The sequence below is a fragment of the Melanerpes formicivorus genome, unplaced genomic scaffold (genome assembly GCF_026170545.1).
Source record: "Melanerpes formicivorus ecotype bairdi unplaced genomic scaffold, bMelFor1.0.p_v2 SCAF_30, whole genome shotgun sequence".
NCBI classification, from domain to species: domain Eukaryota; kingdom Metazoa; phylum Chordata; class Aves; order Piciformes; family Picidae; genus Melanerpes; species Melanerpes formicivorus.
The window spans coordinates 9486040-9501783 of NW_027142382.1; the positions used below are offsets into that span (position 1 = coordinate 9486040).

At 44.5% G+C, this 15744-nt stretch overlaps 1 protein-coding gene across 1 annotated transcript in view; it reads right to left on the reverse strand.

Annotated features, from left to right (window-relative positions):
• The window catches only part of PCP4 (Purkinje cell protein 4), a 57427-nt gene extending 46927 nt beyond the window's left edge, over nucleotides 1–10500 (reverse strand). The window contains exon 1 of the mRNA XM_068155253.1: nucleotides 10393–10500. Within this exon, the coding sequence (XP_068011354.1) occupies nucleotides 10393–10401 (9 nt within the window). The 5' untranslated portion in view covers nucleotides 10402–10500. The remainder of the gene's footprint in view (nucleotides 1–10392) is intronic.
• Nucleotides 10501–15744: the final 5244 nt, after the last annotated feature.

Sequence of the window (15744 nt, forward strand, 5' to 3'; positions counted from 1 at the left end):
TCTTTCTAATATCTAATCTCCTGTTCTCAAGCTTCAAACTATTCCCTCTCATTCATATCACTACAAGCCCTCGTAAAAAAGTCCCTTCCCAGATTTATTGCAGGCATTTTTCAGGTACTGGAAGGACACTACAAGGTCTCCACAGAGCCTTCTCTTCTCCAGATACTTTGCTACCAATGTTTCTGCATCTACAGATCCATCCCATAAGTCCAGTTTCATGATGGAAATTCACCAAACTTTTAATGAGAGCACATTCAAAGCAGTGCTCAGAACAAAAGCCCTGTGAAACGGACAGGATCTCCTGCAATCTGACTTCTTTCATCTTGGCTTCAGTGTTAGTGTTGTCCAGCGGTGCCTGCAAAATATGTTGAAGGAAGAAGCAATAGCTAGCCAAATCTGACTGGCAAATTAAAATTGGCATGAAGTTGGCCTGCCTTAGGCATTTAGCTGCCCTGCTTAAACTGAGGCACATGTGTGCTGTCACATGCGTTTTAAAGTGTGCCAAGCCAACAATATGTTTGCTCTTTTTCTGGTGCTGTGTGTGTGTCAGATCTGAGTGGAGTAGCAATATGTATGAAACAGCTATTTTTCCCCCATGTCATCTTCACAAAGCTGCCTGTCTAGCCACCTCCTCATGCCTACTATGGTCTTCTTCTTCCATCCCATGAGGTTAACGTTTTAAATTTTTAGCAGTCCTATCTTCTGTCTCCCTTTACCTCACATTTCACTAACACATGTTTGGAATTCAAGGAAACAGATTTCAATGTCATTCAAATGTCATTCCACAATACCACATACTCCCTCTTCAAATAAAAGGCATTTCTCAGAGTATTGAGATTTGTGTTAAAATTGCATGCCTAAAATGGTCAACATCTAGAGTATTATCATCTTAAAACAAAAATTACTTAATCTTGGGGATTTAAAAGGATGTTTTCTACAAGCAAAATGGTGACAGCAGGAATCTCTTTGCTTGAAACATTAAAGCTAGAGAATGAAAATCCCTAGAATTCAAGTGAAAGAGGTACTTGTGATTGTCATGAAAATTATCTTTCTGTCTCTGCACCTGGTTCATCTCAGACAGGTTTCTCACCTTCACCAGATTATGTTGCATCTCTCTGATGAAGTCTTGCACTCACCTTGTTTGGTCCCTTTTAAAGAGGATTCCACCTTGGACATTCGAAGGCAAATTCTCTCACCCCCTAGTCAAAAAGGGCACTCTTTCATCTCATCAACCCAACCTCACCCTACTGCTTGTTGAGGCCTTTACTGAAACACACACAGCTTCTTAGCAGAGATGTAAAAGTGCAGGAGGTATATGCATAGTGGCACCCATCAGTGATGGATCAGTTGATTAAGTCTGCATCAGAAACACAAATTCAGTAAAGCCAAACTTTCTAGTGGAAGATATTATAATGTTTATGAAAATATTCTCAATAATCACTGGTCTCCCTTCTTCATGCATTGAGTGTCACTAGGAAAATGTCTAATATCACTAAAACCCTCCTGAAATCAGAGATGTCCTCAGATCTATTAACTTTTGCCTCCTCTGCATAGTTACACATTTGCACCAGTTTAGGAGTTATCATGATCATCTTAGCCTTTTCCTTGAAATGTATCTTCTCCTGCAATCAGAATGCTGTCAACTACCACTGTCTGGTAATTCCTCTAGTGTTAAATTCATAAAGAACAAAGCATCACCAAGGCACATTGACAGCTAGGCACCCGGACCAGTGGTATCTACTGGGTAGGAAGTCTTATTTTGTAGGTCACAGAGGACACTGAGATGCCGATCAACCATGGGTATTGACTGCTTTCCATCACTCTGCTCAGTGATTTTGAAGACGTGCAGATCCACAATTTCTTTAAAAGCCTTTCTCCCTACAAAAACTAAGGCATCTTCTGTGAAAAATTGCTTTTCATGTGCAGTCCTACTAATTCCTAGTGGAGATGCGACTTGACAGGACTGTTCCAGCTGTCTCACCGATTCACTCCTGAAGATCCTGCTAACTCTTGTCCAGCTTAACAAGCTTTAGTATAACATGCAGTTGTCCTGTTGCCCAGGATAGCCCTTGTCTTTGCTAGCTTTGGCATTTCTGAACTGCCCTCCATCATTACCAGAAAGAGTGCACCTAAGATGCCTATAAATATATCTACACCAGTGTGTACAGCTAGACAGGATCCCTACGGGTCTCCCCTCTTCTTCATTTTTAGGATGATCCAGCACACCCCTTCTCCTCTGCACAAATGCACAGCAGTGCATGCCCCTTCCAAGTCTAAGTCATTATGAACTGTTGGTTCAGGTTTCTTTGGTTCTGCTGGCACTATCTGGCAGCACAACTAGAATCAAACTTGACAAAGAGCAGCAAATAAGGTTGATGACAGAATAGCTCAGACCGTTGTCAGGCGTTTGGACACTAATACTCTGTTAAATTGGTGCTGTAGGATATGGTGTAGTAGTGGCTCTGCATTTGCTGATCTTGAAGGTCTTTTACAACCATAGTGATTCTGTGTGAAATATATTAAATATACACTTGCACACATTTTACCATAGTTGCAGCTCTGTCTCTCCACACATTAAAAACTAAATTCTGAAGCCCTCATACCTGGTACCACCCTTCTTATCAGCTTACTGTCTCAGCCCATGAATCTTTGAAGTCTCCTATGTCAGAAAGACACCACTTTTCACAGTTATTTGGGGGTTGGGGTGGGAGGGGAAGGGAATGGGTTTGCTTTGTTTTACTTTTTGTTTCTTACTTTCAGCTCTAACAAGGAAGATCTCTCTATCATTATTTTGTACAGTATTACAGTATTCACTGTATCAGCTGAACCACTGGCCAAAGTCATGCTTCATGCACTGTATGCTAAGGTGATAACGGAAGAACATCAAATGTCTGTAATGTCTCTTTAATAGGGAAAACAGTTCAGCCATAACTAATATTCAAGGCATAGAAGCAGGGAATTTTCATCTCATCTCTAACTAAAATTGCACTTCTTCCTCCAAATTCCATGCTAGTGCATAAACAAGGTTCTATCCACTTGATATGAACTCCTCAGATGAAATAGCACCAGCCAAACACCTGGCCTACATGACAGTGGCCCAATTTTACTATAAGTAGAATAGCCTGATCTCAGAGAGAGAAGACATGGAGAGTAGGGATAAACTGTGACCTCAAAACCCAGGTCATTGATAATAGGTTTATTCCATCAGATTGACATTTGTTTTCCTACTAAGGGAAAGGTAGCCTATGTAGTCTGTTTCTTCTACCTCTTTACATAAGAGAAATAAAGACTCATTTTCTTGATTAAAGGCAGAGGAAGAAAGGGGGAAAGGATTTTTGTTAGCTTTTGTTAGTCATGATTTGACCTAGTTTCTACTTATCTACTCTGTCTTTATTTAGAAACCCCATGTCCAAACAATTGAAGTGCCATCTTTCCTTAGAGGAAGAATGTATGTTATTCATCTTTATTAGAAGATCCTATGCCTTACAGAGAAGAAAGTATTGCCTGTGTCAGTGAATTTAAGACTTTGTTGCAACTGACAGGGTGAAGAAAGGCATAGCTTTCCTCTGATGATACAGCCACCTTCTCCAAGTCATCTTCATCCAAGAAGTGGGTGTCTCATGATTTGCATACCCAGGGCAGACCATTCTATTAAATGTCCTGCTGTAGCAAAGTTACAGAGAAGAAATAAAACACGTAAACACAGAAGCACATTTTCCAAGTCATCTCTAAAGAAGGCAAGTCAGACAACAGCGAGCGGCAGCCCGGAAATCAAATAGCTTATTTGAATCAAACGCACGCCCAGCAACCTTTACTTTAAAGGCTACAATTGTTCCTGTTGAAGTCAACTGCTACTATCCACCACATTTCAGCAACAGCATGTTCTAGTAGAATGTAGAAACTGTTGGAAGATGACTGTTATAAACTTACCAACACATACAATTTTAGGGTTACTGGACTAGAAACTAATTGCAACCTGCAATTGATCTATGCAACCTGTACTTGATCTATGATCAAGTACAGAAGCATGAAGTTCAGAGTTTTCCTGTTTCACAAACACAGGAGATTTTGATTTGAGTTGCTGTTTTGCAGGAGAGCGTGACACTACTACCGGGAAATGCGCTACTAAAGCTAACTGTCCTTTACTAAAGTGCTACGTTGTTTAAATCTCTTGGCATTCTATACCCTGCAAGAAAACCAGTGCTCTTGTTCCTAAACAGTGCATCTGCCAGTTTCACCAAATTAAGATCGATTTCCAACCTCAGTTCTAAGTGCTATTTTAGGAAATGCCTGATCCCACTGAAACCACACTGATGGAAGGAATAGGCAAAGTGACAGATCTAAAACTTATTGTTCTCCCTTCTTCCTCTTCTTCTGAGCTGCAATTTGCCACCCAGCTAATAAGCAGATGTGAGTTAAAATTAAAAACTGAGTTCATGTGCCTTATTTGTCCCACCCCCATCATGTAACAGCTGCAGAATTTCCTCCTCCACTCTGCCATGTTCTTGCTCCTCTTAGATCTATACAGCTTCATACCTATTGTGGGTATAACATCAGTGAATCCAGTAGTAAACAACGGGGGGTCATGGCAGTATCTGAAAAATATAACCAGAAGCCCCCCCTAAGATGACTGGCTGGTTCAGACACCCCCTTGAACTGCAGGCACCATGCAGGAGGACAGGAACTAACACAGCATATTTCCTCTCTACAAACAGCAGCTCTTTGATTTAGTGCTATTGGGATTATTAGTATACAATCTTCAGTGTTTAAGTACATCTGGTTCTAAGGTCCTAAATACCATTTCAGTGAAATAGATTCAACTAAATTCAGGACAGAAAACCATGAAAAAACAAAACAAACCCCAAACACCAGTTTTCCCATTTAACTACCCAAAGCAGCTACAGTTTCAGGCAGAAGCCTCCACGTATGCCCAACGTTTCAAACTTAGCCATGTCCCTCTCCTTCTCCAATAGCCTCCTGATGACACTTGTCCAGAGTCACAGAGGCACATTCCAGGTTCTACCTCAACCTGGAGATCAGGGGCATGTCTAAATCACTAGTCCATGTGTTTTACCTGCCATAGAGAAACTCCTTTGGTGATTAGCATGTTCCTCACATGGATCCCTGATCCAAGGGCTGGTGAAGATCAGATTTCACAAGAAATGTCTTTGACCCCAGTGTTAGGCCATGTCACCTTTCCAGTGAAGGCTCAGTCTTGGTTAAATTGGCTGCCTGGGTTTCTCCCACTGAAAACGATCCGATCACCAACGCAAAGGTTCAGTAATTGAGGCTGCAGGGGGCAGCTGTGTGGATGAGCATGACCCTGACACAGCAGCTCATCCCCCATGAATGCTCCACACACGCCTATCTCATGTCACACAAGAACTCTTCATGATCCTTTTCAAGGCAGACACAACATATAAGTTGCTGCAGGATTCAAGGACCCCAAGGCAACATAAGGAAAGAGCTTACTGTTGCTCAGGGAAGAAACAAGACCTGGTGTTCTTCGTATCCAAAGCATGACCAAAACCTCCTACATTTATGCAGAGATCAAGTCTATGAATGTCATGTGCCTGGTGGTTTGGCACCCAGTGTAAAAGGAAAGCTAGAGTATTCTTGCTTGCTACAGTAGCTGTTCCTCTAATATATAAAAGCTGCTGGCTAAAGCCTTGCTTTTGTTGGTGCACATCAGCACCCTGGCAATCATTTCACATCGTGTAAAGCTCTTCCAATGCAAGTTCTTCTCTTAAACCACAGGTGTCTCAGGCATGTGAACAAACTGGGTAGATTTCCTGAATGGCTCTCTCAAAGGCAGACACTTAAATAACACATACTAAAGCTGAACTCCTCCCCTGCACCAGCAATCCCACCCTAATGCTTCAATGTCAACAGGGAATAAGCCCATACAACAAGGTAGTCTCTGCTAATGCTATTTTAAGCTCTGACGCCTTACACAGGTACTTCACCTCTGAACCACTGGATCAGCACCATTAGAATAAACCAAACCAAACCAGGTTGGAAGAGACCTTCAAGATCATCGTGTCCAACCCATCAACCAATCCAACCCACCCAAACAGCTAACCCATGGCACCAAGCACCCCATCAAGTCTCCTCCTGAACACCTTCAATGACGGCGACTCCACCACCTCCCCGGGCAACCCATTCCATAGCGCAATCACTCTTTCTGTATAGAACTTCTTCCTAAAAGACTGCAACACCGTATTATTTCAGTGCACTCCTTCCCATGTCCATACTCAATTCCTGATGACAACCAGAATCATTCAACAGGAGATGACAGCATGACAGTGAAAAATACAAAAATGTTTGCATGACAAAATGCTTCTTGTGAACCTTTGTGCTGACAGCATACTGTCACCATGATCAGATATCATTTTCAACAGATCAGATAGTGAAATGACTGATAAGATTACAGGATTCCCTGTGGTGAATCAAGTTTGGAGTCTAGAAGCTCATTGGTAAAACCACTGGCTGTGAATAGAGATTTGACACTGGACTATGAGTCCCTGGCCCAAGATTACTTCCCCCAGTTTGTCATACATAACCAGTGATGTTTAGTGGAAGAAAGGCTACATCTCATGGGTGCTCACTAACAGTAGCTGGTATTTTCCAGCATGGCTCATCTGCCTACGCTCATTAAATTACAGAAAATGCTTACAGACTTAAAGAATCTCTGCTGGATTAAAAACTGGCCAGGCCCAAAGAGTCGTGATAAATGGAGTTAAATCCAGCTGGTGGCCAGTCAAAAGCAGTATCTCCCATTACTCAGTCTTGGGGATGTTCGTTTAACATCTTTATCAATGACTAGGATGAGGAGATTGAAGGTACCACCAGCAAGTTTGCAGACAACACTGAATTGAGTGGGTGTGTCGATCTGCTCGAGGGTAGGAAGGCACTGCAGAGAGACCTGGACAGGTTAAATTGATGGGCTGAGGTCAGCAAAATGAGGTTTAACAAGCCCAAGTGCCATGTTCTGCACCTTGGTCACAACAACCCCCAGCAATGCTACAGGCTTGGAGAAGAGTGGCTGGAAAGCAGCCAGGAGGAAAAGGATCTGTGGGAGCTGGTGGATGGCCAGCTGAACATGAGGCAGCAGTGTGCTCAGATGCCCAGGAAACATCCTGCCCTGTATCAAGAACAGTGTCCATCAGGAGTAGGGAAGCGATTGTGCCCCTCTACTCAGCCCTGGTGAGGCCACGGCTGGAATACTGTATTGGGTTCTGGGTGTCACATTATAGGAAAGACACTGAGGTCCTGGAGCATGTTCAGAGAAGAGCAATGAGGCTGGTGAGGGGTTTAGAGTGCATGTCATACAAGGAGTGGCTGAGGGAGCTGGGGTTGTTTAGTCTGGAGAAGAAAAGGCTAAGGGGACATCTTACTGCTCTCTACAGCTACCTGAAATAAGTTGTAGTGAGGCTGGTATGGTCTCTTCTCCCAGGTAACTAGCAATTGGACAAGAGGAAATCAGTTTAAGCTGTGCCAGGGGAGGTTTACATTAGACACTAGGAAAAAATTCTTTACTGAAAGAGTGGTGAGGTGTTGGAACAGGCTGCCCAGGGAGATGGGATTCACCATCCCTGGAGGTGTTCGAGAAGTGTGTAGATGTGGCACGTCAGGGACATGTTTTAGTGGCATGGTAGTTGGGTCATGGTTGCACTCAATGTTTTTTCCCAGCCTTAGTGATTCTAGGATTTGGCTCCTCAATTATTTTATATAGGACAGATGCTCAAAGCTATGTCAACACTTCCAAATGCATTTTAAATGCATATATATAGATGCATATGCATATATAGTGACATTCCTGAGAAGTTCCCCATACAGCTAAATGATCTATCTGCCACTAAAACCAAGCAGCAAGAAAGCAGTCACCATGTTTCACAATGCTACTAGGTGAACTCTTACACCTCAAGTTCCCTGTAACCTGTTACAGGGCCAGAATTCTGCCCAGCAGACAGAGCATCTTAAAACACAGTTTCAGACAAATATTGCATAGGAAGAAGTAAAGGGGTTTTCTGTAGAAAAGTTCTTAATCCTTCCTGAAAAAAATAAGTTATCTGCTAGAAAAGTACTACAGTCAGATGAATGGCTGCTTCCTGTTCAGATTTCTCCACCAAGAGACTGGTAATTACTGCCCATAAACAGGAAATAGCTTATTTTTGCTTGAGGCACTAAAATAAGGATCCATGCAAAAATCTCAGCAAAAAACTTGAGAGATATGAAAGCTCTCTTCAGAGATTTCTGCAGCTGTACTTCAAGCTCCCCTCAAATCCTGACAATTGTTAGCATCAAGTGAAAAAACCTTCCCATCTCCCCCAACACCACGCTATTTGGGATAATCTTTCTATGGATCTAGCAGAGCCTCTTTTCAATCACCCTGTCCTCAGATTTTCAGGCAGATTAGAATAAAGAAAATATTTTTCAGTTACAGCATTAGGAGTAAAATCCACCAAGACCACCATCCAAACACAGCAAAGAGATGTCTAAGGAGCTTGCTCTCTGCTAATCTTTTTTGCCTCTTTTATTTTTTTAACAACAGTCTTTTGCAGTGAGGTGGTTTGGGGTGGTCCAGTTGCTTCTATCTGCATTTTGGAAAAAGAATCCTCTCTTGAGTAATAGCTGGCAGGCAAGTCACAGCAAGGAAGCTTTTCTTCATTGCAGCTGTGAGTGACAAACTCTCTCAGCTGAATGACAGTGACAGTAGCACTGAAGACACCGAGTGCAGTGCTAAGTGTCACACATGCAGGCTTAATGCTGCGCCAGAGAGACAGCTTCCAGCTCTGCAGGCATGCTAGGAACACTCTGCTCTGTTGAGGCACAAGTAATTGTATTATGAATAGAAAACCACTACACTGGCGTTAGGGATGATCTCGGTGTTTATTGGGACTTTTAAAAATCCAAAAGGCAAGCAATCCAATTCAAATATGAAGGGCTAATTACCAAGCAAATAGAACCCCCCACAGGGCTGTAACAAAAAGGTACCTTGCACAGTTACTGTAAGTACAATGGTATCACCCATCACTAGAGTATTTTTTTCCTTGCATGCTATCTTTAAGGAGTGTATCATTGAGAGTAGCATTGTGCATCTCACAGAGCACTTCAGCTAGCCTGATTAGCAGAAAGACAGTGACTGCAAAACAAACTCTACCTCTTTGATATACAGGCAGCGGCCAAGAGGATGTCAGGAAGGGGCTGGTGCATTACACCTGGACTGCCTGATCTCTGCAAGCAGCCGAAAAGCACAATGAAGATTTCCACTACTTTCCCCACTTGGCCTGACCTGCAAACTAAGATGTAAGCTTCTCCTTATAAATCTCTAAACTAGTAACCATGTTCCTACCTGGGTTTTGCCTCAGGTTTGCACCTAATCTGAAAATTACAGTTGAGTGTACACCTGCACAACAGCTAGTCAAAACTTACTTGGTGTTCCTCAGAATTTGACTTTTGGTGCTAAGAAAGGAATATCCATTCGTTAATGGAGCAGCAGGTCTTTTGTAACAGGAAATAGGCTCCAAAAATAGGTGCTGGGTTAGGCACAGTTACACGTATCTCCACCGATTCCCAAAGAAAAGATTTGCACTGGAGACTGTAGGATCTGCCCACTGAACCTGCGCAGCATTTGACTGACTACACTATCAAGCGCTCATCATAACTGACAACACTGGTGACAAAAATAATTGTTGGTCCCAGAGAACTTTTCCACTGGAAAAAAAAAAAAAAAAACCAGTGAAAAATTTCAGCTTACTTATTTACATATTTACAAGGGTACAAGTGATCCTTAAATGTTTAGCACTATTTACATTTTTTCCTTAACTGTAGTCCTTCCCAGGACACTATTTATAAAGTCTATTTCAACATCTAACTACAAACAGGGCTTCTTTTTTTTTTTCCCCATGAGCTCTCACAGATAACTTTCATGCAACTTACCGATCCTTTCTTTCTGCGTAGGAAATCACTACAAACATCTTTATTTTTCAACAAACACTTCCCCGCTGGTGCACATGGTGCTTCAAAGGGCAAAATAGTTCCTCGGTTTGCGCTTTGAAGCGCACACGCTTAGGAGATCTGTTCATCAGAAGGCAGACACAGAAACGGTGTCTGTCACACTGCCCACACATCGAGGAGACAGCTCTCAGGTCTGCCAGCTCCAGAGGAAGGCACAGCAGAGGCACGCCAGGTTCCCAGCCCTGGCGGCATCCGACCCTCCCCAGCTGCCTTTCCAAAAGCGAAGGCTACGTGGAGCGCCAGGTGCTGTCCACAATTCAGTTAGGTGGTGACATTCCGAGCGCCGGCCCCCGCTGTCCGCCCCACGCCCGCTGTCCGCCCCGGTGCCCGCTGCCCGCCCCGGTGCCCGCTGCCCGCCCCGGCGCCGCTCACCTCGCTCATGTCGCGCGGCAGCCCGGCTCGCGGCAGCCCGGCTCGCAGCAGCCCGCCCGGCACAGCGCTCCCGCTGTCCCGCGCCGCCCGTTAAGAAGCGGCGCCCCGAGCCCAGCCTGGCCCGCGCCAGCCAATGAGAGCCGCGCCCGCGCCGAACCCCCGAGCGCCCCGATCCGAGAGGGTGCGGCGCCCCCTGGCGGCAGCGGCGGCAGATGACGGGCGGCAGCGGGTACCCGGCGGCTCCCCAGGGTCCCTGTCCCGCCCCGCCTGGAACCTGCCTCCTCTTCCCCCTCCCGGGCCGAGAGGCCAGGGTGGAAATCCTAAGGCAGAAGCCCCACTGCAAGCTCGTCTTCCGAAGACGGTGGTTACATGTACCGGCACTGCTGCTCTCCCCAAACGCCCGGAGCTTCCCTCTGGGGAGGGGTCCTGGAGCATCCCTGCAGAGGAAGTAGACCATCACCTAAGGAGGCAGTTTAAGAGCTGGAGATGGGCTCGGCAGCCCAATTCGGGCGGGAGCAGCCCTTTAAATAGTATGCACTGGAGGTAGCCTGAAAATGCAAATTAATATATACAAATCGGATTCAACAGCCAAAGGTGTCAGGGCTCTCCTACCACCTGATTTTGCTCCTTATTCTCGAGGAGCTCAGGAAGTCACCATGTGAGTCTCACTTCCATTTCTGTTGAAATAGCTATAGCATCTCATTACTTAGCTGGTTTTGCAGATGTATGGAAAATAATCCTTTTTGATATTTTTTTTTACCCTGAACCACTAACTAAAACAAAACTTTGGAAAGTGTGCTGTTATCCTCCAGCATACATCTTTTGATGGAGCATAATTACTATACTTGGCAATACACATTAAGATGCTCTGACTCATATATCTGTGCAGAAATATAGATCAAATTTTCTCTGGGAATGCATTTAACCCTCTAGAATTTTCCTCAAATTGATAAAAGAGTTAGCATGTTATTTTGGAGAGACCTTTGCCAAACCTTTCCACAACCAGATACTGCCTTGCAGTAGTCTCTACTTTCCATCAAAGTGTATGTCCAGGGTCAGACTCCATAGAGACACTGAAATATAATTTGCTAGACCTTTCTAGAAACCCCCTTTCCCCTTTGAGTTGCAGAGGCATAGGTACTGCAGCTTCACCTTCACATACCACCCATCAGCAGGAGTGGGCTGGGCTTATCCACCTGAGGATGAGAAGGAGGCTACACCGGCAGTGGAACCAAGGTTGTGTTTCTGGACACTGTCCAGATGTGTAGGGATGGGATTAGGAAAGCTAAGGCATATCTGGAGCTGGATTTGGCAAGGGATGCAAAGAATAGTAGCATGGCCTTTCAGAAAAGGAAGACAAAAGAAAATTTACCCTCCTGGTAAGAGAGTCCTTGGTGACAGCAAACATGGAGAAGTCTGAGCTACTCAAGATTTATTTTTTTTTCATTCTTTGGTGGTAATCTCTCTTCCCACTTCTGTCAAATCCCTGAACCTCAAGGCAGGGACTGGGTGAATGAAGTCCCTCCTGAAAAGTGACTCTCAGGTTCAAGATCATCTGGAGAACCTGAGCATGTCATGTTTCTGGCACCTGACACGATGCATGCCAACAATCCTGAGACAATTGCCTGATGTAGTTGTCAAGCCACTCTTCATTGTATTTGAACATTCATGGCAGTCATGTCCCGGTGACTGGGAAAAGGGAAACATCACACCCATTTTGATAAAAGCTAAAAAAGGACGACCCTGGAAACTAATGAGCAGTCTCATTTATGCACCTGCTAAGATCATGGAGCAAATCCTTCTCAAAGACATCAAACCATTTGAATGACATAGAGGTGATGGCACCCAGCATGGCATCACCAAGGGCAAATTGTGCCTCAATAATCTAGTCACCTTCTAAGATTGACTTGGTCAGACTGGAGAGCTGGGCAAAGAGAAACCTTATGAGGTTCAACAAGCATAAGTGCAGAGTCCTTCATCTGGGAAGGAATGATAAACTGCGCCAGTAAAGGGTAGGAGGTGATCTGCTACAGAGCAGCCCTGTGGAGAAGGACCTGGGAGTCCAGAAAGACAGCAAGTTACCCATGGGTCAGCAATGTGCCCTTGTGGCCAAGAAGGCTAATGGTGTCCTGGGGTGCATTAAGAGGAGTGTGTCCAGCAGATTGAGAGAGGTTCTTCCCCTCTACTCTGCCCTGTTGAGGCCGCTCCTGGAATATTGCATCCAGTTTTGGGCTCCCGAGTTCAGAAAGGACAGGGATCTACTGGAGAGGGTCCAGTGGAGGGCTACCAGGATGATTAAGGGTCTGGAGCACTACCTTATGAGGAAAGGCTGAGAGTCCTGGGGCTTTTTGGCCTGGAGAAGAGACAACTGAGAGGGAATTTAATAAGTGTTTATAAATATCTGAGGGCTGGGTGTCAAGAGGGAGAGGACAGGCTCTTCTCCATTGCACCCTGTGATAGGACAAGGGGCAACAGAGGCAAACTACAGCACAGGAGGTTCCACCTCAATGTGAGGAGGAACTTCTTCACTGTGAAGGTCACAGAGTACTGGAACAGGCTCCCCAGAGGGGTTGTGGATTCCTTCTCTGGGGACTTTCGAGACCCATCTGGATGCATTCCTGTGTGACCTGTGCTAGATTCTATGGTCCTGCTCTGGCAGGGGGGGGATGGACTCAATGATCTTTTAAAGTCCTTTCCAACCCCTAACATCCTATGATCCTGTGATCCTGCGAATGGTTGCATCAGTGTGCAAGGGAAGAGATATAGAGGTCATCTATAAGGCTTCTGTAAGGCCTTCAATACAGTCACTCACAACATTATTGCTGCTAAATTAGAAAAATATGGATTTGACAGGTGGAATGTTGGATGGAAAAGGAACTTCCTGAAGAGTCACCTCCAACGAGTTACAGTAAATGGCTCTGTGTCCAAGTGGAAGTCAGTAACAAGTGGTGTCTTTCAAGAGTCTGCACTGAGAGAGAGACTAACACTATTTACAGCTTCATCAATGACACTGGGATTGAGGGCACTCTCTGCAAGATGGCAGATGACAGGGAGTTGAGTGGTACAGCTGATTCACTAGAGGGAAGGTCTGTCATTCAGAGGGATGTTGACAAGCTTGAGGAGTTCACTGGTCCATATGATTTTCAGAGATTTCAACAAGGCTGAGTGCAAGTGCAACCTCCAGTATCAGTGCATACTGGGTAGTGAATGAATTGAGAGCAGCCCTGTGGAGAAGGACTTGGAGGTATTGGTGACTGAAGAACAAGGCAGCAACGTGTGCTCACAGTCCAGAAAGCCAGTTGGATCCTGGGCTGTATGAAAACAAGCACGACCAGCAGGTCAAGGGAGGTGATTCTGCTGCTTTACTCTGCTCTGGTGAGAACCCACCTCGAGTACTGCATCCAGCTGTAGGATCCCAGCACAGGAAAGACATGGACCTGATGGATTGGGTCCAGAGGAGGGACATGAAAATAGTCAGAGGGCTGGAGCACCTCTCCTATGAAAAAAGATTAAGAGAACTGGGGATGTTCAGCCTGAAGAAGAGAAGGCTCAGTGGAAATCTTATTGTGGCCTTTCAGTACTTAAACTGGGCTGATAAAATGTAGAGAGATTTTTTACCAGGGCCTGCACAGAGCTGTGAATATAGGAGTGACACAAACTGGGGTGAAGGTTGATAGCAGGAGGGTGGTAGATGAGTGGCTTGCCTCCTGCTTCCTTCAGGTTGCTAGGAAAGCAGAAGTTGTTGAGGGTACAAGTTGCAGATGAGCACTTAAGTCCTCAGCTGGAGAAGGAGGCAAATTGTCTCTGAAGAAGAAGGAAGAGTGCTGCCATTTATTTCACTTGATTTCCCAGGTTGGCAAGACCTGACCTGCATGTTTGTGAATCCATTCTTATCTATTTACTTGAACTGATAAACATGTTATATTGTATTAGATTGGAAACTTGCTGCCCTGGTTTCTGGGCAGGAATAACATGCTAAAATGTGATTTGCCCTTGCTCTGGAGAAGCTTGCTGCCTCCTGAAAAGGTATGATCCAGTACAGTTCTCAGTCACAGATGTGATTACTACTCTGAACCAGGCAGCAAGACTTCCAGGGTCTTGATTTTCAGTGAGGACATCTGGGATCCCAGTCTTACAGGGGAATAGAGGGGTGCAAATCGTTACGTGAACCCATGCAGTGTTGATCCATTAGCAGGAGGAGAACTTTCATTTGCTGTGTTAAACAGTGGCATATTTGCAGTTTGTGACATTATTTGACTAGTATTTGATCTTTTTTAAGCTGAGATAGTGTCATGTTTGCAGATATGCACAGTTCCTTTTAAAAATCAGTTCACAGCATAAAGTGGTTGGAGAGGAATCATCTCACCAAACGCACAGATGTATGATTTTTAGGTATATGTTATGTATGAGCCCTGCCATTGACAGCTGGGGATCATAATGCTGCAGGGACTCTTTGTTTCTTTTTTTCCTCTCTTTTTTCTTTTTTTATGCTTCTTCAGATTAATAATGATTTAAAGAAAAAAAAAAAAAAAAAAAAAAAAGGAGGGAAATATCTCATTTCAAATACTATCTTTGGTCTGCTCCCCCCTTATGATGGTGATATTCCCCAACCAGCATCTGGCATTTCTTACAATTTTACATTAATTGGGTGGGCAATAAACATGACATTAATTGCATCAACAGCAATTTGTTCTGCAGCTTCAGGAGTATCAGCGCAGTGCAAAGACCCAAAGTAAATATGATGAAGTTCAGCCCTTGAAGAAGCTTTTGTTCTCTGTTACAAAACTTCCCAGTGAAAAGTAATTGCAAGCACATTGCATTAGTATTCATATTCTGACAGGAATGCCTTTGGTCCATCAGCTGATGGGCACCAGGCACAATGCTAACACAAATTATTAAACGGGTATTTCTGAACAAAAGGCTCACAGTTACACGCCGATACAGACCACAGAAACAAAAATCTTTTCAGTTCCCAGTGCCACTGATAGGAGTCCCCTTGGTCTCACTCTTGAAATAAATGGGGTTTTGGCAAAAAATCTCGTGGTGAGAATCCAGGCTGTCCTCCACTGAGCACAGAGAAGCATGCTAGCATAGAAGGCTCTTTGCACTAGATTCATGAGGGGAACACACAATGCTTTTATTTCCTGACCTGTTTTGAGGTGTTGACAGCCTTCAAGAAAGACACACCAGAGAGCACACTGAGCCGCATCTAGTGGCACTCAGCCTTGTTTCCCCCCTGCAGTGTCCACCCGCTGCAGAATACGCCTCAAGTCCAGTGGCCAGGATTGATGCAAACTAGCATTTTGAGGAATGAACTGCCCATATTAGCTAATGGAAGAAGTGGAGGAATGT